The sequence below is a fragment of the Arvicanthis niloticus genome, chromosome 3 (assembly GCF_011762505.2).
Source record: "Arvicanthis niloticus isolate mArvNil1 chromosome 3, mArvNil1.pat.X, whole genome shotgun sequence".
In the NCBI taxonomy this organism is placed as follows: Eukaryota; Metazoa; Chordata; class Mammalia; order Rodentia; family Muridae; genus Arvicanthis; species Arvicanthis niloticus.
In genome coordinates, this window is record NC_047660.1 from 55,203,734 (window position 1) to 55,224,854 (window position 21,121).

Below are 21,121 nucleotides of genomic sequence, written 5' to 3' on the forward strand. Positions count from 1 at the left end.
ACGTGAGGAGCTCAAAAGTAAACAACAGCAACAGCAGCAACAACAACCCCTCCTGATTATTTCCCCCGAAATGGAAAATATGGTTAAAAATTTTGGCAAATGGGCACACCCCTGGTTCTCTGGCTTTAGTAATGAATAGTTGTTTTCAAGGTGCCTGTACATGTCATGTCAAGGACACTTGTACTTAGAGCAGACACCTTCAGTCTTTGCCCTTGAAGAAAAAAACACTCTCTTTAAGACAACAAACCATAGCCATGTAAACAAATGAATAAGGAAGCTAACTTCAGGTCCTGATGCAGGATAGAGAGATGCATAAGAAAGGTGACCACGGAGCTGTGTGCAGTGTCATCTCAGCTAGGTAGGTTCACCACAGTCCCCATAGGGTGGCAAACGGCAAACTTAGAGTAGAATGGCAGGTGAGTGCATGCCAGGAAAACAAACACACACACACACACACACACACACACACACACACACACACACACACACACACACACAGGTCAGAAGCAATCACCCTGTATGCTTCAGCTAATAGGAAAAAAAGGGTTTCTAGGCTGAAGGATCAGAGGTGCAAGTGGTCATGGCAGGATTGGGAAAACTGAAAAGCCATGGGACTTGAGTTTGCAGAAAGGGACCATGTGAGGAGCTGTCCAAGGTGGGCAGAGCTAGCTCAGGGAGGATCGTTGAGAAACCTGAGACCAGGCCTTAACTGAAGCAGCACTAGGCAGTTCAGACTCCTCCTCTTTTAACTTGGGCACAACTGAGCAGAGTGTTACTACCACGTGAGGGAACAGATCTGGGCAGGGGATGGACGCATGTTCCCGGCTTCATTGTGGAGATGTGGAAAGAGGCAGTTTAAGGGCAGATCTGTAGCTTGGAAGCAATCCAAGAATGGGATGCTTAAAGTGATCAGCATGCAGATGCCATGGGACTATCAGAGATTGTGTGGGAAAGGATGAAAGTGCTGGTGTCTAAGGAGTGGGCCTCCACTGGTGCCCAGAGACGTCTGGTTAAAGGAGAAGCACATGAACTTGGAAAGTGACACTTGAGGTTGGCTGTGAAGCAAAGGTGTCCCTCAGGGAGAAGGCACAGGGCCCTCAAAGCATTTCAGGGAGCGCTCCTTGGGCCTTGCCTTAAGGCTTCCTCAGAGGGAACTGAGTTTTTCCCTCATCGACTCTGCTCCGGGCACACAAGCCTAGTCTAGGCACTTGTAGAGTCACAGACTGTTGGTAATGCACGTAAGTCCCAGGAGGAGCACTGGATTGAACCACAAAGACAAGCAGGGCCTTGATTTAGTTCTGTTGCATGGGATCTGGGGTATCTGACTTTTAAATCTGAGGTGTTTCCTCCCAGGAGACACCACTACATTGATCATGTCTCTAGTTCTACAAACATGGCGATTTAACATCTACTTTACGTACACGTGTTGGCCTATCTTGATCCAGAAAGCCCACCCCCACCCCCGAGCCAACTCAGTCTTCTTTACTTGACCTTCTATCTGTACCCTCACCACTCTTGGCCTTCTCCTGAGAGTGTGCTTGTCCATACATAAACAGAGATAGAGTTTACATGCCCCAACCACTGTCTTTATTGGATTCTAACATTCCAAGCCACCACCCACCTCCCCTCATCACCACAGGGCCCACAGCAATTATTCTGACCCTTCCCATAGTTGTGCAGCCTGTTCGTCCTGACTGCCTCATTTCTTCTTAAAGAAACTGCAAATAAAGTCACCCATTGTCCACCTTTCCAGTGCCTCACGAAGAGCTTCTCTAGGCAGCTCTTTGCGCCTAATGTAGAACCTACAAGCAACAAGGTATCTTTTTAAACTAATTTAATAATTTAATTTTTGGAACAGGATCTCACTGTGTACCCCCTGGCTAGCCCAGAACTCATGTCAACTAGCTGGCCTCAAACTCAAAGACATCTGCTTACCTCTGCTTGGATTAAAGACACGTTCCACCGTACCCAGATGAAAAGTTGTCATTTTTTATTTTGTTAAGATTTTATGTGTATGTAAGTGTACTATACGTATATCTTGAAGGTATTTGCATGTACCCAGACTTCTTTTGTGGAGCCGAATATCATCTGCTGTGGTGTCTCGTGTTCACCAGAAAACAATGCATATTTTGTTGTGGTGGAATCATCTACGGATTCCAGCAGTCAGTGGATGTAGCCCAGGCCTTCTCTCTCCTTACCAGTCAGTAGTCTGCCTGCCTGCTTCCTTGGGGTAAGAGAGTTGCTGAACCCTCCCACTTTCCCTATGGACTTGTTTGTTTCTCCACACAGTTTTGATGGGTTTGCTTTGTGAATTTGGAAGCTTGTCTCTGGGTGCAGAGACATTTAAGGTTTTCAGTCTCTTGATGTGAATTCCTCAATCCCTAGCAGTGATATCCTTTTCTTAGAAGTCCCCTTTGTCACTTATTAACATGGTCACCCTGCTTTTGTATGTTCCTTGGTGCAGTGGTGGCCTTTGTTATCAGCTTGACCTGGTGTGGAGGCCATGACGATGCAAGCTCCCAAGCAGCTGTGAGGAGTTTGCTTGGTTACCTATGTACCTAAAATGTCTCCTGCTCTTCATTGGTTGGTTGCCTCTTATTTCTGTGTCTAGCTCTCTGCTTGCACGATCTGGTGCTTTCTGAAGGATACTGATAGTTCCATTTGCTTTTGTATGTCTGGGAAAGTCGTTTTATCAAATATATCTTTGCTGATATGAATTTTTTTTTTCTGTCAGTAACTTGAAGGTGTTTTTTGTGGTCTTCCCCCCTCTGACATGCAGTTTGCAGGGGATCCCCCATCAGCCTCTGCTCCTCTGTGTGCGACCTGCATCATTTTCTCTTCTGTCTGTTGCTTTTATAATTTTCTCCATCAAGTAATTTGGTCATACTGTGTGGAACTGTGCTGCTACCAGATAATACATTATTTAAAATGAGCTGTTGCAGAGTCTGCATTTGAAGTTTCTCTGTATCGGATAGGGTCTTCTTGTGTGGTTGGTGGTTCGGTTTTGTTGTTGTTGTTGTTGTTGTTGTTGTTGTTGTTGTTGTTGTTGCTAGGAAGGAAGAACCCAATTGAGAAAACATCTCCATCAAATTGGTCTGTAAGCAAGCTTGTAGGACTTTTTTTAAAAAAAAAATGATTTTTGATGTGGGAAGGCACAACTCTTTGTGGGTGTGGCCGCCCCTGGACAAGGTGGTCCTGGACTGTATAAGAAATCAGACTTATACAAGCAAGCCTTTAGGAGGAAGCCAGTAAGTAGCATTTCTTCATAAGCTCCTGCCTCCAGAGTCTTGCCCTGACTTCCTTTCATGAGAGTGTAAACTATAGGCTGAAATAAACCCTTTACTCCCTGAAGTTGTTTCTGGTCACAGTGTTTATCATAACAATAGAAAGCGAACTAGGACGCAAGTCCTCAAAGTCTTCTAGTTGGTTTACACAAGTCAACCACCCCCCCCCCCCCCATCTCATCAGATAACTGGCTAAGCTGGCCTGGCCTGTCTGGGCCTTGATTAGGGCCACTTACTACTCTTGCCCATGTTATTAGGTTTTAGAGCTTCAGTCTCTTTTTGTCCCAAATCAGAGGACAGATAGAAATTCACATTTCTACATGAATGCTTCAAACATGTGCTGTGGGGACAGGCTGGTGTGGAAAGGAGCTGTAAATTTCTCAGAAGGCTACAATTCTCTGCTCTGTTTAAACAGTCAGTAAGTGTGCCATCATTCCTGTTCGAAGGCACACACCCAGGACCTGCCCTTAGCCCTTGTCCCAGATGAAATTAATGACATTGGAATTGAGTCTCTGTCATCTTGTGCTCAAATACCCTAGCAGACTCGTAACAAGAAAGAATTAGGGCACGGCTCAAACGCAGAAGTGGAAAAAGAAATGGGCTGAAATCCACAGGGAGAGCGCCTACTCCTTCATCTGTCTCATGGCCCAAATAGCTCAGTCTCCTCCCCCCCTCCCCTTGTGTTTATGTGCTACCTTCCTTTCTCCTGTGGCAGATGTCAACAGACCTGTGGTCCTAAACTAGGTCAGAGAGAAAGGCAATGGGTTAATACAGCCCTCTGGCTTTGTCATTCTGTGTCATACACACCTCCCGTTCTCCATCAGGCTTTCTGTGTCATATTGGGGGATCCATGGTCCCCAGAACCAATGGGCTCCTGGATCTCAGATTCCTCACTGGAAGGAGACAAGGAGTCTTTACTGTCCCCAGCCCTTTGGCTCACATATTGTCAGGTTCTTCTCCTTCTCCTCCCACCACAGCACTAACAAAACAACATCAGAGGACTCACACACCTGTCACTGCAGCCAGAAAGACACCTCCATCCTCCAGAATGCCGGTTACATGAGGGACCTTTCTCAAACCTACAAGCTCAGGCTTAGGGGTCAGGTCTTGAGACACAGATCAGCAGCAGAATGCTTGTCTACCACAAATGAGGTCAGATTTGATCCTCAGGACCAAATACAGGTCTGAAATGGTGGTCCGTGTCTATAATCTGCGCACCCCAGAGGCTGAGACAGGAGGATTTTTCACAAGTTGGAGGCTAGTCTGGGCTATTTGTGGGTTCCAGGCAAGCTGCACCACAGCAAAAAGCCATCTTTAAAAAAATAAAAAAGCTAAAACAACAAATTAAAATCAGACAAGATCCAGGTCCGGGTTCTTGGGGTAATAGAGACAGCAGACATATACTGTATAGAGGACAGGTTTTCTGGCCAAACAAACCTTATTCCAAGGAACAAACATGATGGAAAGTCAGTGGATGTCCCAGTGTGGAACAGTGGGTGGAGAAGTCCAGGCCCAGACCATTCTATTCCTCTCCAGAGTTTGCTGTTGCCTTTTCAGTCCCAAGTAAAGCTTGCAATACCTACAATCCCTCTCCTTCCTTCTGTACTGTTAATTATTCAGATGCAAGCTTTTCATTTCCTCAAGATGTTCAAGAGAACAGATAGTCAGACTGTGTCTAGTGTTTGGGAGGGAATGTTATTATATAAGACTCCCTCAGTGCATTGAAGCAAAAGTCCTGGTAAGCACAATGGGCTTGAGAGCAGAGCATCTGCCTCCCCCATTGGAGGTTTAAAAACAGCCTGAGGGGTGGAGAGGTAACTCAGTGGTCCCAGCTAGAACCAGTGGTTCTCAACCTGTGGGTTGTGACTCTCTTGGGGGTCGCACATCAGTTATTTACATTATGATTCACAACAGTAGCAAAATTACAGTTATGACGTAGTAATGAAATAACTGTATGGTGGGGGCACCACAATATGAGGAACTGTGTTAAAGGGTTGCAGCGTTATGAAGGTTGAGAACCATTGAGCTAAGAGGATTGTCTTCCAGAGAACCTAGGTTTAATTCCTAGCACTCATAAGAGCTCACAGCTGTGTGTTACTCCAGTTCCAGGGCATTCAACATCCTCTTCTGGTCTCTAAAGGCACAGACATGCATATAGGCAAAATACCCATGCACCCATATACATAAAAAAAAAAAAAAGATGCACATGATGATACACACCTATATAACCAGAACATCTAGCCTCAGTCATTTGGGAGCCCTGAATCTTAGCATGCTAATTGTGATCTCCAAAAGCCAATGCAGCCCTTCCTGGGGCTTAGGACCAAATGCCAGCTATGGAAACCAAGGTGGGGTATTAATCAGCATTCTCTATAGAAACATCTGATAGAGTGTGTGTGTGTGTGTGTGTGTGTGTGTGTGTGTGTCTGGCATCATCCATGGGCACCAAGTACCATATAGTAAACATACAGGCAAGACACCCATACACATTAAATACACATACCAGCTATGGTCTGACTATTCCAACAACGACTGTCTCTAATGGAAAGTCCAAGAACCCGACTAATTGTTTGGTCCATGAGACTGGCTGTCTTAGCTGGTCTTCTGTAAACATTGGAATCCCAAAGAAGTAGGCTCTAATACCAGTGAAGGAATGAACATCCTGAGTGAAGGCAAGCAAGCAGAAAGCAAAAGCTTCCTTCTTCCATGTCCTTTATATAGGCTGCCACTTTGTGACCCAGATTTAGAGTGGATCTTCCTACTTCAAATAATCTGTATTCAGGGTGGGTCTTCCTACCTCAAATGATTCAATCAAGATAAATCTCTCACAGTTGTGCCCGGGCACTTGGACTTAATAATACCAGATGTAGTCAAGTTGACAACCAAGAATAACAATCACAGATGGAGAAAGAAATTCTAGGAAACTTTCTAGAAACAACGTTGGCTTAAGCTATGAAAGGGGGAAAGGAGAGTTGAAAATGCTTATTTTGTGAGCTACCTGCAGTGTGACTTTTTCCAGAGAGATGTAAAATCAATGTCTGCGTCTAACTTGCAATGGACATCCAATGACTGACACACCCAAGCTCATTTTGACAGGCAAGATGAATTTATTAGGGGTGACTTATGAAACAGAGGATGACCATGAACAGCTAGAATACAAATCACACCCCCAACACACACACACACACACACACACACACACACACACACACAGCTCCTGTCTTATATGGTTCTAAGTTTATAGCGTTTCTGTTATACTTGGTTCAGGTTGCTCCCCGCCGTGTTAAAGAGTCAGGAGGTAGAGGCTTGGAAAATATGAGGCACAAATACACCAGACTTTGGGAAAGTTCTGTGTTTACAAGTTCTCCATCCTCATTCTAATCTTTAGGGACTCTGCTGGTTTCGTCACATTGTGGAGAAAACCATTTGTTTCTGCTGCAATCTAGGTCAAAGGACAGCTAGATAGGAGTTGGAGGATCCGTCTCGCTCTGTGGTTACTCTACAACATGAAGGCAGCAGGAGGCATGTGCATGAGAGGAGTGATGGGCTCCCACCTCGGGTGTCCCTGGACCACCCTTCCTTCTACTAGATTGAAGGTGAATCTCAGGGATTCTTGAGCTGATCGGAGAAAAAAAAATTGAAGATAGACATAATTAAAGTGCTTAAGAATAAGCAGCTCCCCAATAGTCTTTTTGGTCAGCTTCTATGATGGCTTTACCTTTGTGTTTGCAGGATGGTTTTATGTTTTTTTCTCTAATTATGTGGAATTCTCCTAGAGTTTAGTCCCTGTACCAGAGATTTTTCCCATATGGTAAGTCAGGAGTTTTTGACCTTGCAGGGTCCATACAGGTCTGTCACAATACACAGGGTAAGTGGTACTGGCTTTCCCCAGGATGGGTGGGTTATTTGGTGGGTAGCTTGGTTGATGGGTAGCTTGGTTGATGGGTAGGTTGGTGGGTGGGTGGGTTGGTTGGTTAGTGGGTGGGTTGGTTAGTGGATGGGTTGTTTGGTAGGTGGATTGTTTGGTGGGTGGGTAGGTTGGTGGATGGGTGGATTGGTGGGTGGGTGGGTTGTTTGGTGGGTGGGTTGTGTGATGGGTTGGTTGGTTGGTTAGTTAGTTTGTTTAATTTATTTCCAAGCTACTTTTCTTGGCCAATTATTTACTCACTACCTGACTAACCCCACCATTACCCCCTTTATAAAGAGACTCTGAACTCTTGGAGAAAACACACCCTGCTTTCCAGTTCCATTTGAAACTCTGCAGTGATTCCCCAGGCTTGTCTGAAGCCCTCCTAATAGCTGCATCATGAACTCAGGTGAAACAAACAAATTACCCAACAATCATTGCTCAAAACTTGAGCTCACCAGCCTCGTCATTTCATCCACTAAGAAGGACATCTGGAAGTATCATGTTTAATCACCAGGTTAGAAGAAACATTACAAAATATAGGAACAAGATAGCCCAGCAAGAGAGCACCAAAGGGCATGCAGAGTTCTGCTCATACACATATGGCTTTCCTGCCTTTGCGGTCTGCTTGGTAATCCACTTCAGGTAATGTGACACCTTGGTGTATACTCCTGGTAGATTCTTCTTGCCACAGCCCAGGCCCCAGCTGACGATGCCCACCTGGTACCAAGTGGTTTTGTTTTTCTTTTTGTTGCAAACTAGAGCTCCTCCGCTGTCACCCTAGGAAAGAAAAGTTGTTGGGAAGTTGAAAGGCAGTAGAAAAGCTACTCCCATAACCTGCTCAAGTGTGGACATCTGACAGAAAGTGTTCCTATGGAACACTTGGAGTGTTCCTATGATGGCCATTCCTGGCTATTGTTCAGTTTTCCAGCCACAGGGGTGTAGCTGTTGTACAGGTAGCAAACCATTTAGGCAAAAGCAATTCGGTAAGTGACGGCTTCAAAGACTGATCTCTGTCATCACCACCACCATCATCACCGCCGAGATCACTGTTGATTTAATGTATCATTCATTTTGATAGATCTGTATCAAAAGCTTGTGCTTTCCTCATGAATTCATTCTCTATCAGCCCAGCTCTCTCTGTTTTGCTCACAAATGCAAAAAGTGAACAGAATAAGCAAAAATCCATCATGCCTCATAGGAAGCCATTGATTGAATCTACCAGCTACACAGATGGATATATGGCAAATGCAAAAAGAATAGTATCATGTTTTTAAAAAAATGATAAAATACTTAAATCAACACATTTTATATTTGTAGGGAAATAAATAAATAAATCAGAAGCTATAATCATAAGACAGAAGTCTTCCACAGACTGAGGCAGAGGTTACAGCAAGGCCACACCAGGAGCCAGAGAGGTGGCCATGGCTCTCCTCTTGGACATGATAAGTAACAGGCCTTGCCCACATCTTGATTTAAAACTTGTGTGATTCTGAGCCATGAGAGGATCATGTGTGTTGATTAAAGCCACCCACCTTGTGGTTATTTATTACAGTGGCCCTAAGAAACTGCTGTGGTATCTCATCCACTGGACAGAAAAGCCAGCCACCCTTCCCAGGCAGAGCCCAACCCATTACCTGGCAGGCATCCTTCCCAGTATCTTGAGTCCCAGCACACAGCATATTCTTAGTTAATTGAGGCAAAACATAGCCACACCAGTCCGATCTGTACAGATCCACTTGGACTTTCTGCAGCTTTGTAGGTTGGATTTTTATTCCACCTGAGCCAGTGAAGAAGCAAAGGGAGAGAGAGTCTCAGGTAAAACTGTCCTTTTAAGTTGAGTGTCAGTACCCATCCATATCACTCCAATGACAAAAGAACTTCTGTTCACCCAGAGACCAATCAAATGTGGGAGAGAAATAGGTATCTAGAAGACTGTCAAGATCCCTCAGGCATCCATAATTCCCTAGGACTAGGTCCCTGCTAATTCTCAGCCTGAGTTCAGCATCTTCCAACCCTACAGTAGGCACGAACCCCAGCTAGAGTCCTGGAAATGTATTTTGTTTGAATGCATGATGGTCAAGAGAACTCAGGCAGATAGAGAGGCTTGTAACACTCTAGGTCCCTTAAGACATTCACCAAGTAGGAGTTCACCACCCAAGAGGTGAATGCTTGCTTTCTCTATAGGCATTGTTAAATCTTGTGTCAAGAATGCTTCTAGAACAGAGAAAAGGTCAAAGCATATGTGTTGAATGAATGAATGATAACTGAGGACTTTGGGGTTAAAAACTTTGCTTTGTTTTGTTTTTCTTTCTTTCCTTTAAGCTCATAAAAATCATCAATGACTGGCTCCGACCCAGACTAGGACTTTGGAACAACATTGGAACACAGGCCCAGCCACATAAGGACCTGCATGGAGGAACAGCATGACCTGCCAAGTGTTCCCTGCTGACTGATTATGGGATAAGACATGCTGTGGTGGTTTAAATATGATTAGCCCATGAGAAGTGGCACTATTAGGAGGTGTGACCTTGTTGGAATAGGTGTGGTCTTCTTGGAGGAAATGCGTCACAGTGTAGGCGGGCTTTGAGGGCTCCTAGTGCTCGTGCTCCACCCTGTGCGGAAGACAACCTCCTCCTCCCCACTGCCTGCTAAGGAGTCTCCTTCTGGCTGTCCTTAGATTAAGACATGGAACTCTCAATTCCTTCTCCTGCAATGTGTCTACCTGGATGCCACCATGCTTCCTACTATGATGATAATGGATTGAACCTCTGAAACTGTAAGCCAGCCCCAGTGAAATATTTGCCTTTGGTAAGAGCTGCCTTGGTCATGGTGTCTCTTCACAGCAATGAAACCCTAACTAAGACAACATGCTTACCAAGAAAATGGACAAAAGGGATTAGTTTGCAGCTGTGGCTGAGAAGGGGTCTAGAAGTGGACTGTTGCTTGCTTCTGTAAAGGACACTTTACAGAATTAGCTGATTTTTCCCCCTTGGCCTGAATCTATGGCTTTCAAACAGTTAGAGATCTTGGCCTTAGAAAAGCAATACAGATAACATCAGCTGGAGTGGAGTCAGTCCATACTGCTGCCCCATGTCCTTTCATAGTCTCTCATAATTCTACTGAGTGACCTTTGGCCTTGGTTTCCTCAGAGGTTCAGTCCAGGGTTCATGTTCTATAGCATACGCAAACAATTTGCTCCAGGTCCCAAAAGTTCAAGGCCAGCAGAGCTTCTCAAATTTTCTAATCCTTCTGAACACCAGCCACATGTCACTCCATATATCCAACCTGGAGTCACTTACTAACATTAGTAATGCCCCATCCTGTCACCCAGCAGTTCTTCCATAACTGTAAGTCGGAGAGGTCTGAAACGCAGATAGGTATCCTGTTGATACCCAAGTTTAATGGGGTTTTGAGCAAGAGCAAAGCTATGTCATTGTCCAGGAGCCAGTCATCAAACTTTGGGTGTAAGATTAACTTGTCCACTTTCTGATACGTCATGTTCTCTGTGCTGAGGTCATCTCTGCCATAAATGATCTCCAAGTTAGAGCTCATTTAAAATAAAAAGAGAGAGAAAATGTAAATGATAGAAGTGGAGATGGGATATCCCTAAGGATTCTGTCCCCAGTGGCTATGATTCTCAGTAAATAAGGGGCTAAAAGGACCTGAGCAATGGAATGCAGGTCGGAGTCCCAGCACATAGCCTGATGATCGTACTCGGGTAAACCAAGGAAGCAGGAGAAGAGCAAGATACTGTTCTTGATTCTCAAGAGGGGCTTGACTACTGGTAGAGCAGAAGTCCAGGAAGACTCATGAGACTCAAGGACTTTTACACCAGCCCAGAGCTGGTGACATGTGCTCACGGACTAGACCCTCAGACTCACACACCAGTGTCTCAAAGGTTTCTTATTTTGCACCCATGCACCAACCACCCTCTGTGTCTCCAACAAGAACAGTTAGCAATAGACTTCCTTTCTGTCTGTTTAGAGTTTCTTTTCGTTTGTCTTAAAGACAAAGTCTCCCTATATAGCCTAGGCTCGCCCATGACAAATCATCCTCCAGGCTCATCCTCCAGAGTGCTAGGTGACAGACATGTACTACCAAAACCAGCTTAGAAAAATTGTTTATTAGAAGTCGGATCATGTCCACAGCTACTTAGCAAGATGGAAAGCCTAGAGCTCACAACGAGATATATCGAATCCTGGGAGGAGATCTGCTTACTTCCCAGAGGTCAGAAGGAATACTCAGCCTTGCAGGCTGTTTTAGCACCTGATGGCATTACGTAGCTGGTTGGATGAAACCTCTAGGACAAGCATTCCATTACACGGAAAATTCTAACTTAAGCTTGTTGGTACAGGCCTGCAGGGTCAGCTACTTGGGACACTAAGGCAGAATTACAAATTCAAGCCCCCCAACCCCCCAGCTACAGAATGAGTTCAAGGCCAGCCTAGAAACTTAGTGAGATGTCTTAAAATAAAAAGCAGTTGATTTCTGAGTTCAAGGCCAGCCTGGTCTGCAGAGCCAGGACAACCAGGGCTACACAGAGAAACCCTGCCTCAACCTAGCATGGTGGCCTAAGCTCAATCCCTGGTGCTGCCACCCACACTGAACCCTTCCCCTGTTTCTTCCAGGAATACTCACTTGTTTATTTGGTCGAAGCAATGGGATGCAGATAGAACCCACCACTCACTGAGTATAGATCCCCCACAGAGATGATTACCATGATACATAATCCCCACGTGCCACGGGAATTTGGAGATGTTTGCAGGTTTCCCTCCCACAATAGCAGAAACACTGTTCTGTTGTTGAGATCTGGCATGCATTTCCTGGCCACATATCCCTAAAAGAAGGGGAAGAGGAAGAAAGTTTTAGGGTCTCAAAGTCAAGTCTGAAGGGCCTGGAAAAAGTTTACCTTACAGGCCTGTTCTTTCCACACACACAGGCAGAAGAGCCCAGCAAAGCGACATAGGTAGAAAACCCACAGACTAATCCAGGCCCCCCATATTCCCCTCAAGAGCTTGGCTACACACATGTGGAGAACACTGGAGTCCGCTTTCACTGCCACCTGCTTCATGGAATGATTCTATAGGGCCTGGAAGAGGGACCTGAAACCATATGGTGGGCAGCTGGATCTTGCTCTTCCCCTAGGTCTGTGTAGCAATGGCCGCACTGTCCCCTGAAATATGCTGTAGGCTTGGTGCCCCGCTCTTCGTCAGAAAATCAATCATGGGAAGAAGATAGCTTAGCCCCACCAGCTCTCTGATTCCTGTCCTGTTCTCCCTACTGTGATTAGGGAACATGCTGTCATGCAACTTTAATCCCAAGGATAATTCGAATTCTCCCCAGAAGTGAGTTTGGCGGTTCCTATGGGACAGAGTTGTTTTGACATCTCTGGATGTTGTTTCAGTATTGTTGCATTTCCCTCCTCCTCTTCGTGTTTCCTGTCTTCCTTTCTTCTTTCTCATTTTTCTCTTCCTTCTCTGACTCCTCCTTCTCCTTCTCAGTACTGTGGCTCAACCCCTGGGCCTGGTGCATGCTAAGCAAACATGCTACCACTAAGCCCACTGACACCTTTTCAGTAGTATTCCAATTAAGAGAGAAGTAAATGCAATAAAATCTACAGTACTGGATACTCAACTGTTTGCAAAGCACTGTCCCGTTTGGCCTAGCGTTATCACTGCCCTGTTTTAAAGAGTGAAGCCTAAGGCTGGACATCAGGCGAAGGCCCAACAGCTACTATATAGCAGAGATGGGTCGGGAACATGGGTGAAGATCTAATGACGATGGCACTCACACAATTCTTATAGGAAACATAGCAATAGTTCTAGTCCAGCTCTCTCTAGTGGCACTCCCACATCCATGTGCCATCATAGCCCCCACCCTACGTAATACTCTCTCACAAACTTCTATCCCAGAACTCCACCACATATGCCCTGCTAACATATCCCTGTGACTACATATGCTACCTCTGTACAGCACTACCAGGTACTTCATACCATACACCCTATCTGGTATGATACACACAATCTCACTTCACACCCTATCCCCACCCAGGCACCTGTCACCAAAGAACTACACCACCCCAGGATTCCACTACATAGCCCAGGACCGTATACACTACCATCATAGAACTCCATCACCAGAGAACTTTACCATACACCCCACCGCCACACAACCCCATCACCAACTCACACACCAACACCACTGACCACTACCACACAATCACACCACACACCCACCATTCATCACCAAACACTGTGTCACCACCTCACATCACCACCCTCACAACCAGCCATTTCTTCTGTGTCTTTCCATTTCATTCCCAACACCATGGACCTTCTTCCAATTCCCTAGAAATGGCCTGCAGCTTCCTGCCTCAGGGTGCTTCCCGTTTCTCCTCCTTCATCTGTGCCCCTGTGTGTTCTTGGCATCTTAGCTCAACCATAAAGTGAGTTTTGCTGTTCTGGGCAAAATTGAGGCAGGAGAAGCTGAAGTTTGAGGCTGGCATTGGTTATGGGAGTAGTGTGTGTGTGTGTGTGTGTGTGTGTGTGTGTGTGTGTGTGTATGTGTGTGTGTATTGGAGAGGTGTAATTTCAAATCACCTTTTTGCAGTATCACTTTTGTATTAGATACTCTCCTCAGAGTACCAGCAATAGTTATCGAATGTTTTTAAACTTTTGATGCTGGCTCCTCTCATTAGAGTCTAATTTGCATGCAGGCAGGAGCCGTATGTGACTAATTCTTATGGCCACACCACCTAGGCAAGAGACTGCTATGTTGCAGAAGCCCAATACATAGTGCTGGAATAAATGGATGTATTTGGGAGATGGTATAAACTGGATGGATGGATGGATGGATGGATGGATGGATGGATAGATGGAGTAGGTGGTTAGATGTGTGGATAAGTGGATGGTTCAGATAAGTGCATAGATGGCTGGATAATTAGGAATGATCTTAGCATCAATGGTAAAATTCCTTGAACCACCAGTGTCGTGAAGAGGTGGTCAGAGACTGAGGAGCCTTTGTTCAAAAGCATCAACCCTTTGAGTTCCCAAATCAGGAGCCAGAGAAGAGGGAGAGTGGGTGATGGATGGACGTGCCATCACATTTGAGGGAGAGTGGACAGTCTACAGAAGTGTCATTGCAAGAACCCCTGCCTTGTCTCCCCTGCTAATGTCAAGGAGGCATATTTGCCCCTTCCTGGTAGACTCCAGCACACTAAAAGGCACCTGTGATCTAATCTGCAATCAAATCTTAGAGAGAGACACTTGGCATTCTAGCAAGAGAACCTTAGAATTACTATACAGTAAAACAGGCATGTTGGTATGCGGTGGGAAAAATTGAATGCTGATTTGAGATGACTATTTTGAACATGTACGCAAAATGATGTAATTCGAAATCAGGTTGGGCTCACAAAATGGTTTGTTTTAGTCTTTTCCTCTTTTTGAAACACAGTGCCATCTGTCACTTATTGAGGCTCTTCCCTGAACCAGCTACTGTGCTGCCTGCATGAACAAGAGACCCTTAATAATCCCCAAAACCCTCTCCAGTGTGTCTGCAGTCCCATTTTACAGGTGAAGAAAGAAGGTGATCACTCAAGCTCATGCAAAAGCAGGAGCAGAGAGGGACTTCCAGTTAGTCCAACTGTTTCTAAACCCAGCTACCCTCTTCCTGCTCAAAGCTTCTGTAATAATAGCACATACCACCAGACCTGCCCAACCTTTAAAAGCCTTAATTGGACCCATAGCATGTGGTTTGGATAATTGCTTACTAGGGTGAGCCTGAGAGGTTTCAGTCAAATATTGATTGTTGGGACCCTGTCCACCCAGAAGGCAGGCTTTTGAGGGCTGACGTGGAGGCAAGGCTTCCCTGGAGAGCTGGGTCTGGTGAGTACATAAGTGACTATTGCTGTCCTCTGGAAGATGAAGTCTGATGGTGCATCTAAGCTTAGCAGAACTGTCAGCAGTCTGGATGCTGGTGAGAGTCTGGGTCCCACAGCCCTGAGAAATGCTTCTCAGGAGCAAATGGAAAGAATCATCTGAAGTCTCGGGATGGATGGCGGCATATAGCCATGCAGGCTTCAGAACTCAGTAAGGACGGATAGTGGTCTACACTTCCCTGAGGTTGGACACAATCTTTCCAGATTTAAAGCCAGCCATCAGCCCATCAGTATCACTGTCAAAAAGAGACAGAGCCGAGGAGATGGCTCAGGAAAGTGCTTGCTATGCAAGCAGGAAGGCCCGAGTTTAATCCTCCAGAACCCATGTAAAAAGCTGAGCATAGGAGTGGGTGCCCTCACTGGTGATGTGAAGGCAAACATATCCCTGGGACTTGCTAGCTAGCCAGTCTAGAGGAACCAAGGAGTTCAGCATTTTGACAAAGATTGGCATATCTGGGCCCTGCAGGTTTCTTAACTCTGCGTTAAGCCTCTTTCCCCTCACTGGCCTGTCTGCCTCTGCAATGCATTAAGCTCTTTCTGTGTGCGGAGTCTTTGCATTGTGCTTGCAAATGTGCCTTCCCATCAGGGAAAGCAAGTGTCATGAGTGCAGAAAGGGCCTACCTGACTAGCCAATTCTATCGGCTCTGCCCAGGTTTCCCACACTAGTCCATTTTGTCTGCCATTGAATAAGAAAGAAGACAGTCACACTTGGGAGACAGAGGCAGGCAGATTTCTGAGTTCAAGGCCAGCCTGGTCTACAGAGTGAGTTCCAGGACAGCCAGGGCTACACAGAGAAACCATGTCTTGAAAACAAAACAAAACAAAACAAAACAAAAAGAAAGAAGACAGTCAACAAGGTTTACTCAGGGATTTTGTTGCCATACTGGGATGGATTTTAGGGTTCCTTGCTTAAAGGCAGGAAAGCACCTACCTGTGACTGGCCATCCCCAACACTCTTCACTTTTTTATATTGGGAACAAATCTCATTAAGTTGTTCAGGCTAGCCTTGAACTCACTCTGTAACCTAGTCTAGGCTTGACCCTGCAATCCCCTTGACTCATTGTCCTCAGTAGCTGGATTAGAGGCCTGAACCAACTGCTCAGCTTTTGTGTTTAAGGCTCGCCCCTATCACCACACTGAGGAAAATTCTATATCTTCCTCTACTGTGTTAAACACAGTTTCTAAAACAGCACACCCTGTGGCAGGGGTTTGAAATTTGTTGACCAATCCATTGACACCAACTGTATACATTCTCTGGACTCAAACAAGTGCCCACCACTGGGGATACCGGAGCCCTGCCTTGCTTGAGTGCTGTAATATAGTGGCCTTTGCATTAGACCATTCAGACGTTTTTCAGCATGGTGGAAGAAGGAAGAGACTCTGCAGATCCTGCCGGACTTAAGCCTTCCTGATGTGGCCACTATGCATCACTGACCCAACAGCTGGCTGCTTTTTCTGAAATAGGTACTAGTGTAGCCAGTCACTCTGGGAAACTCTAGTATCTACACAGATAGCAAATTACACTTGCGTGCGCACACACAAAAACCAGGCTCCCCAACCCCCAACAAATTTAAAGGACAGGTGGTATAAGAATCTCAGTGATCATTTGGTCAGGGACCAGCTACCTCAGATCCCTAAATCCTGCCCCCCCCCTTCCCCAAACTACTGAATCACTACCCCTGGGAAGTTGCCTTTGGAACTAGTTCCCAGGTGATTCTACCACCCCTTAGGGACTGGGCCACAGGATCCCCAGAAACCTACATGCCAGTGAGCTATATGCCCAGAACAACAGGAGGACCAATGGCAGCAACAGCCCGGTTCTTCTGCCCTTCCAGCGTTTCATTGGCTGGCCTGCACATCAGCAATGGGGATCGTCAACTGAGGCAAGTGATGGAGGGCTGGGCCTAGATAACCACTGAGATCACAATGGGCCTGGGTGGACCACCCTAAGCAGCAGGTGGCCTCCTGAGTCCTCCAGAAAATGGAGGATAGGAAGGGTGTAGTGAAGAGGGTGACAGGGAGCTCCAAAAGCAGCAGAATTAAAACAGACTGGTTTGCAGATGCCCCAGGACACAATGACTGAAGGCACCGCCCTGGTTAATAAGAAGGAAGCTGAGGTATGTGGCTCAAATAAATCAGACAACGCAGCAGAGATATAATGCACACTCTATGGGAGAGAGCTCATGTCACCAGAGATACGACCGGTAGGATGTTGGGGGAGTCACTTCACTTAGATTCTCATATTTATCTGATAATAGGTGATGACACATCTCTGTGGCATTAGAAGGGCTAATGCACTAGGACAAGGGGTCTCAACCTTCCTGATGCTGTGACTCTTAAACACAGTTCCTTGTGGTGTGGTGACCCCAGCCATAAGTTATTTTCATTGCTACTTCATAACTGTATTTTGCAACTGTTATGAATCATAATGTAAATATCTGTGTTTTTCCATGGCCTCAGGTGACCCCTGTTAAAGGGTTGTGACCCAGAGGTTGAAAACCAATACACTAAGGCAGTATTCCAGCACAGGATCGGTCACATTCTGAGCCTCTAATATAACCCCCATGTTCGCTGCTACTGTCTCCCGGCAGAGACAGAACCTGGGCCATCAGCTCCTCACAACAGGCAGCTCTCAGCCTGGGGTAGTGGGGGCACTCCCTCTGTGGGGTGCTAAGGTGCAACCCCCCCACACACTCATTCCTCATTTCCCTCAAGGGCTTATAAGCACAAGGTTGTATTTGATCCCCAGAACCCACACAAAAATAAAAGGCAGGCATAGTACCCTTGTAATTTCAGAGTTGGGGAGGCAGAGATAGGCAGATTCCTTGGGGCTTTCTAGCAAGCAAGCTTAGTCTACTTGACAAGTTCTAGCCCAATGAGAAAACTTTGTTTCAAAGTAAATGGATGGTCTACTTCTTAGAATTAGGTTATCCTCTGGCTTTTGTAGGTGCACCTCCACACACAGAGACAGACAGACAGACAGACACACACACACACACACAGGCAGACACATACATAGACACACAGGCAGACAAATACATAATAGACACATGCATACACACAGACACACACACACCCCCCCTAAATAATCCTACATCCTAATGTAATTTTTTTCCCCAATTCTTGGAAATGTCCATCAGAATGACTGCCTCACGAAAGGTTAAATAGTTCATTATGGATGTGAGATTTGCCATGAGGAGAATGTGTAACACTGCCACCCGCCAGAAACTGAGTTTTGGAATTCATCAAGTAAGCTTCTACCTTTCACTGCCAGGTGGGTACAGAAATGATGAGAAAGCTCCTCCCTTTGTTTCTTATAACAGAACCTTGTGGTTCTCACTATTTCTAAACACTTGGGCCCCGGGGTTGGGGGAGCAGGGTCACATGTGAAATGGAGTAAGCCATTCATAGAGATTTCCCAGGACTTCCCATACATGCCACCCGGCTTTTCTGCATAGCTTCCAGGAGAACACATCTGTGTTATCCCCATTTGTGCCCCAAAAAATCCTCAAGCATTCACATTTTAACCAAAACAACATGGGATCAGGCCTCATAGTATAGGCCTGTAATCCTAGGTTTGAGGAAGGAGGCAGAGGCAAGAAGATCATAGGTTCAAGGCCAGCCTGGACTACAGAATGAGTTCAAGGCCAGATTGAGTAATTTAGATCTTATTTTAAAATAGAAAAAAAAAAAAAAAAAAGGAGGGCTGGGCTTGCAGCTTAGTGTACAGTACTGGCCTAGCATATGTGAGGTTATGGGTTCAAGGCCCTTTTTTTTTGCAAAAACGTAGGAAGGAAGGAAATTAATGAAAATACAAGTCAAGCATTTGTAGCAGCTTTATTTATAACTACTAAACCCTAGTAACAACCTACATGCCCATGCTTAGGGGACTGGTTCCATACACCTACACAGCAGTAAGACCGCTCAGCAGTGAAGAGGAGACATTGCTGAACCAGCCAGCACCCCGAACACAAGTTTGTTAGGCCAATGATGAAATTGGACATAAATGGCTCCTTGCTCTATGTTCCCAATACTATGGCATTCTGGAGAGAGAAAACTCCTGCCATCAACAGGGGCTGGGGCTCAGGAAGAGATGACCAGGAGAGGAAAAAGTTCTACTGTACAGGCATGTGCATGTCTTTCCATTCACAGAGCCTCAAAATGGCACACTTGCTCCATAGAAGTTAAAACTCAAAAGCCAGACTTTTAAAATATCGCTGTACTTTGTACACAGACAAAATCCCCCAATATAAATGATAGAAGTGGTGGTCCTGCTGTGGTTTGAATGTGAAATGTCCCCTACAAGCTTCTGTGTGAACACTCCAGCTGCTGGACTATTGAGTGGGATAGGATGGAATCTTTTTAACTCAGGGCCTGTACCTGTGGGGTTGACGTAGCTCACCAGGGGCAAGGGAAAGGAGGATTCTGAAGGTTATAGTTGGAGCCTACTGCTCAGTGTGTGTGTGTGTGTGTGTGTGTGTGTAACTGTAACTCTTACAAAAGTGTTCTTATAAGGACACTGTCCTGTAGACCAGGACCCCTCCCTTTTGACCTCAATTAACAATTAACTTTAATGATGCCCTTAGTGGTTCAACCTCCCAAACCAGCTACCCAATGGGTTAGGAACAAAAGCCGTGTTCAGAATACAAACACAGCACTGCTCAGGCAATGCTGATGGTAGTCCAAAAAAGCTGAGGGAAGAGGTTCAGAGCATACTGCTGGATAGAGAACTTGGGAGAGAAACAGCGGCTAATGGGGGCATGCTCTCGGGAGACAGTCCAGGAGGAGCCTCATAACAAGGATATTATATACATACTGAAGGCTGGGGGTGTGTAGCCTGGTGACAATCACCTTGCTTTGCCTCCATGAGCCGGGATTTGAAGTCAGGTACAAGCCCAGGTTTCAGTGTATAATTTACATTATAATCTCAGCTACTCTGCTGTTTAGGTTCTGCTGGAACCCTAGAGTTTGACTGGAAGGCAGCCCCTAAGTGATTCCAGAAAGCAGATCCCAGGCTACCCATAAGAAAGGAGGGGCTTTCATATCACAAGGCTCTTGTCCCTACCTATAAAACAGGCCCTGCTTAATCTCTGGCTGCACAGGGGACTTCTGCTTTGTCTCTGGGGAGTGAAGACCCTGCTCAGATGCCCTGGGAGCTGTGTCCTTGTCAGGTCTATGCCCTGAACTCCAGGCCAAGAACCTGGGGAGCCTGCTCAGAGGAGGACATGGCCTGTGGGCTTGTATCAGCCATCACCACCTTCCATGACCCAGTTTAAGTCTTGGTTGCATCTGCTGCCCAGGCAGGAAACACATCAACACAAGTTGGGGGAGGAGAGCAGAGCTATTTGGGGCAGGAGACAGATTAGGAAACAGACATTGTTCCCTGTGGATCTCATCCTTGCCTTTTTCCCTTTTGGATTTCAGCTCTGCCCTGATTCTTTCTTGCGTGAGACCAGTTGGATTGCTGCATGCAGTGTTACAGAAGTTCGGCTCTGGATCTGGAGACTTTGGGATTGGGGTGCAAGGTGAGAGCGGGTGCTGGCCTTGTATTTCCATAAGAGCCTGCCTGATGATTGTCCATCCTTCCAGAGATGAAAGTGCCGGGACAGCTGAGAAAGGTGGACCTAATCCGAGGGTTCAGAAACCCTTCTCTTGGGCCTCTCAGGACTACCCGAATCCCTGAGGTGGAATTAGGGAGGGTGATAGTTATGAGGGCTGAGGTCAGTTAGGGAGGAGCTGGAATTTCAACACTGAAAATGGAGACATTTTGATGTTGGCATGAACATCATGGACATTGTAGTAACTAAACAGACTAGCCAAAGCAATCAGCCATGGGGGTAGAGAGACTCCTTCCTAGACCCAGGGAAAGCCACAGGGGTGAAGAAGGGACCATCAGTGGGAACTGGCTAGTGGTAGCACTGTGACCTAAACAGGAATAGGACAGGAAAGAATACCCCATTGACCCTCTCGCTTCCTGTTCTTTTACTTTGG

At 46.0% G+C, this 21,121-nt stretch overlaps 2 protein-coding genes across 2 annotated transcripts in view; one reads left to right on the forward strand and one right to left on the reverse strand.

The window, feature by feature from the left end:
- Positions 1-3,692: 3,692 nt before the first annotated feature.
- LOC117706052 (serine protease 55-like) overlaps positions 3,693-21,121 on the forward strand; it is a 42,086-nt gene continuing 24,657 nt past the window's right edge. The window contains exons 1-6 of the transcript XR_013109318.1: positions 3,693-6,880; positions 7,017-7,095; positions 7,489-7,600; positions 7,709-7,836; positions 9,517-10,002; positions 20,555-20,655. The gene's annotated coding sequence lies outside the window, so the exon portion shown is untranslated. The remainder of the gene's footprint in view (positions 6,881-7,016; positions 7,096-7,488; positions 7,601-7,708; positions 7,837-9,516; positions 10,003-20,554; positions 20,656-21,121) is intronic.
- On the reverse strand, positions 7,599-18,402 carry LOC117706271 (serine protease 52-like). Its single transcript, XM_034499170.2, has 5 exons — positions 16,892-18,402; positions 11,833-12,031; positions 10,494-10,741; positions 8,829-8,971; positions 7,599-7,971 (listed from the first exon to the last, which is right to left on the reverse strand). The coding sequence occupies exons 1-5, from the start codon at positions 16,971-16,973 to the stop codon at positions 7,702-7,704; spliced, it is 942 nt and encodes a 313-aa protein (XP_034355061.1). The 5' UTR covers positions 16,974-18,402; the 3' UTR covers positions 7,599-7,701.

Bases quoted from the DNA above. Each gene is read 5' to 3' on its own strand.
- LOC117706271 (XM_034499170.2), bottom strand. From the start codon at position 16,973: ATGAAACGCTGGAAGGGCAGAAGAACCGGGCTGTTGCTGCCATTGGTC. The intron at 12,032-16,891 runs GTAGGTTTCTGG...CCCTTCTTTTAG, and splicing joins GGCATATAGCTCACTGGCAT to GGATATGTGGCCAGGAAATG. The intron at 8,972-10,493 runs GTAAGTGACTCC...TCACTGGCTCAG, and splicing joins ATGGGGCATTACTAATGTTA to GTGGAATAAAAATCCAACCT.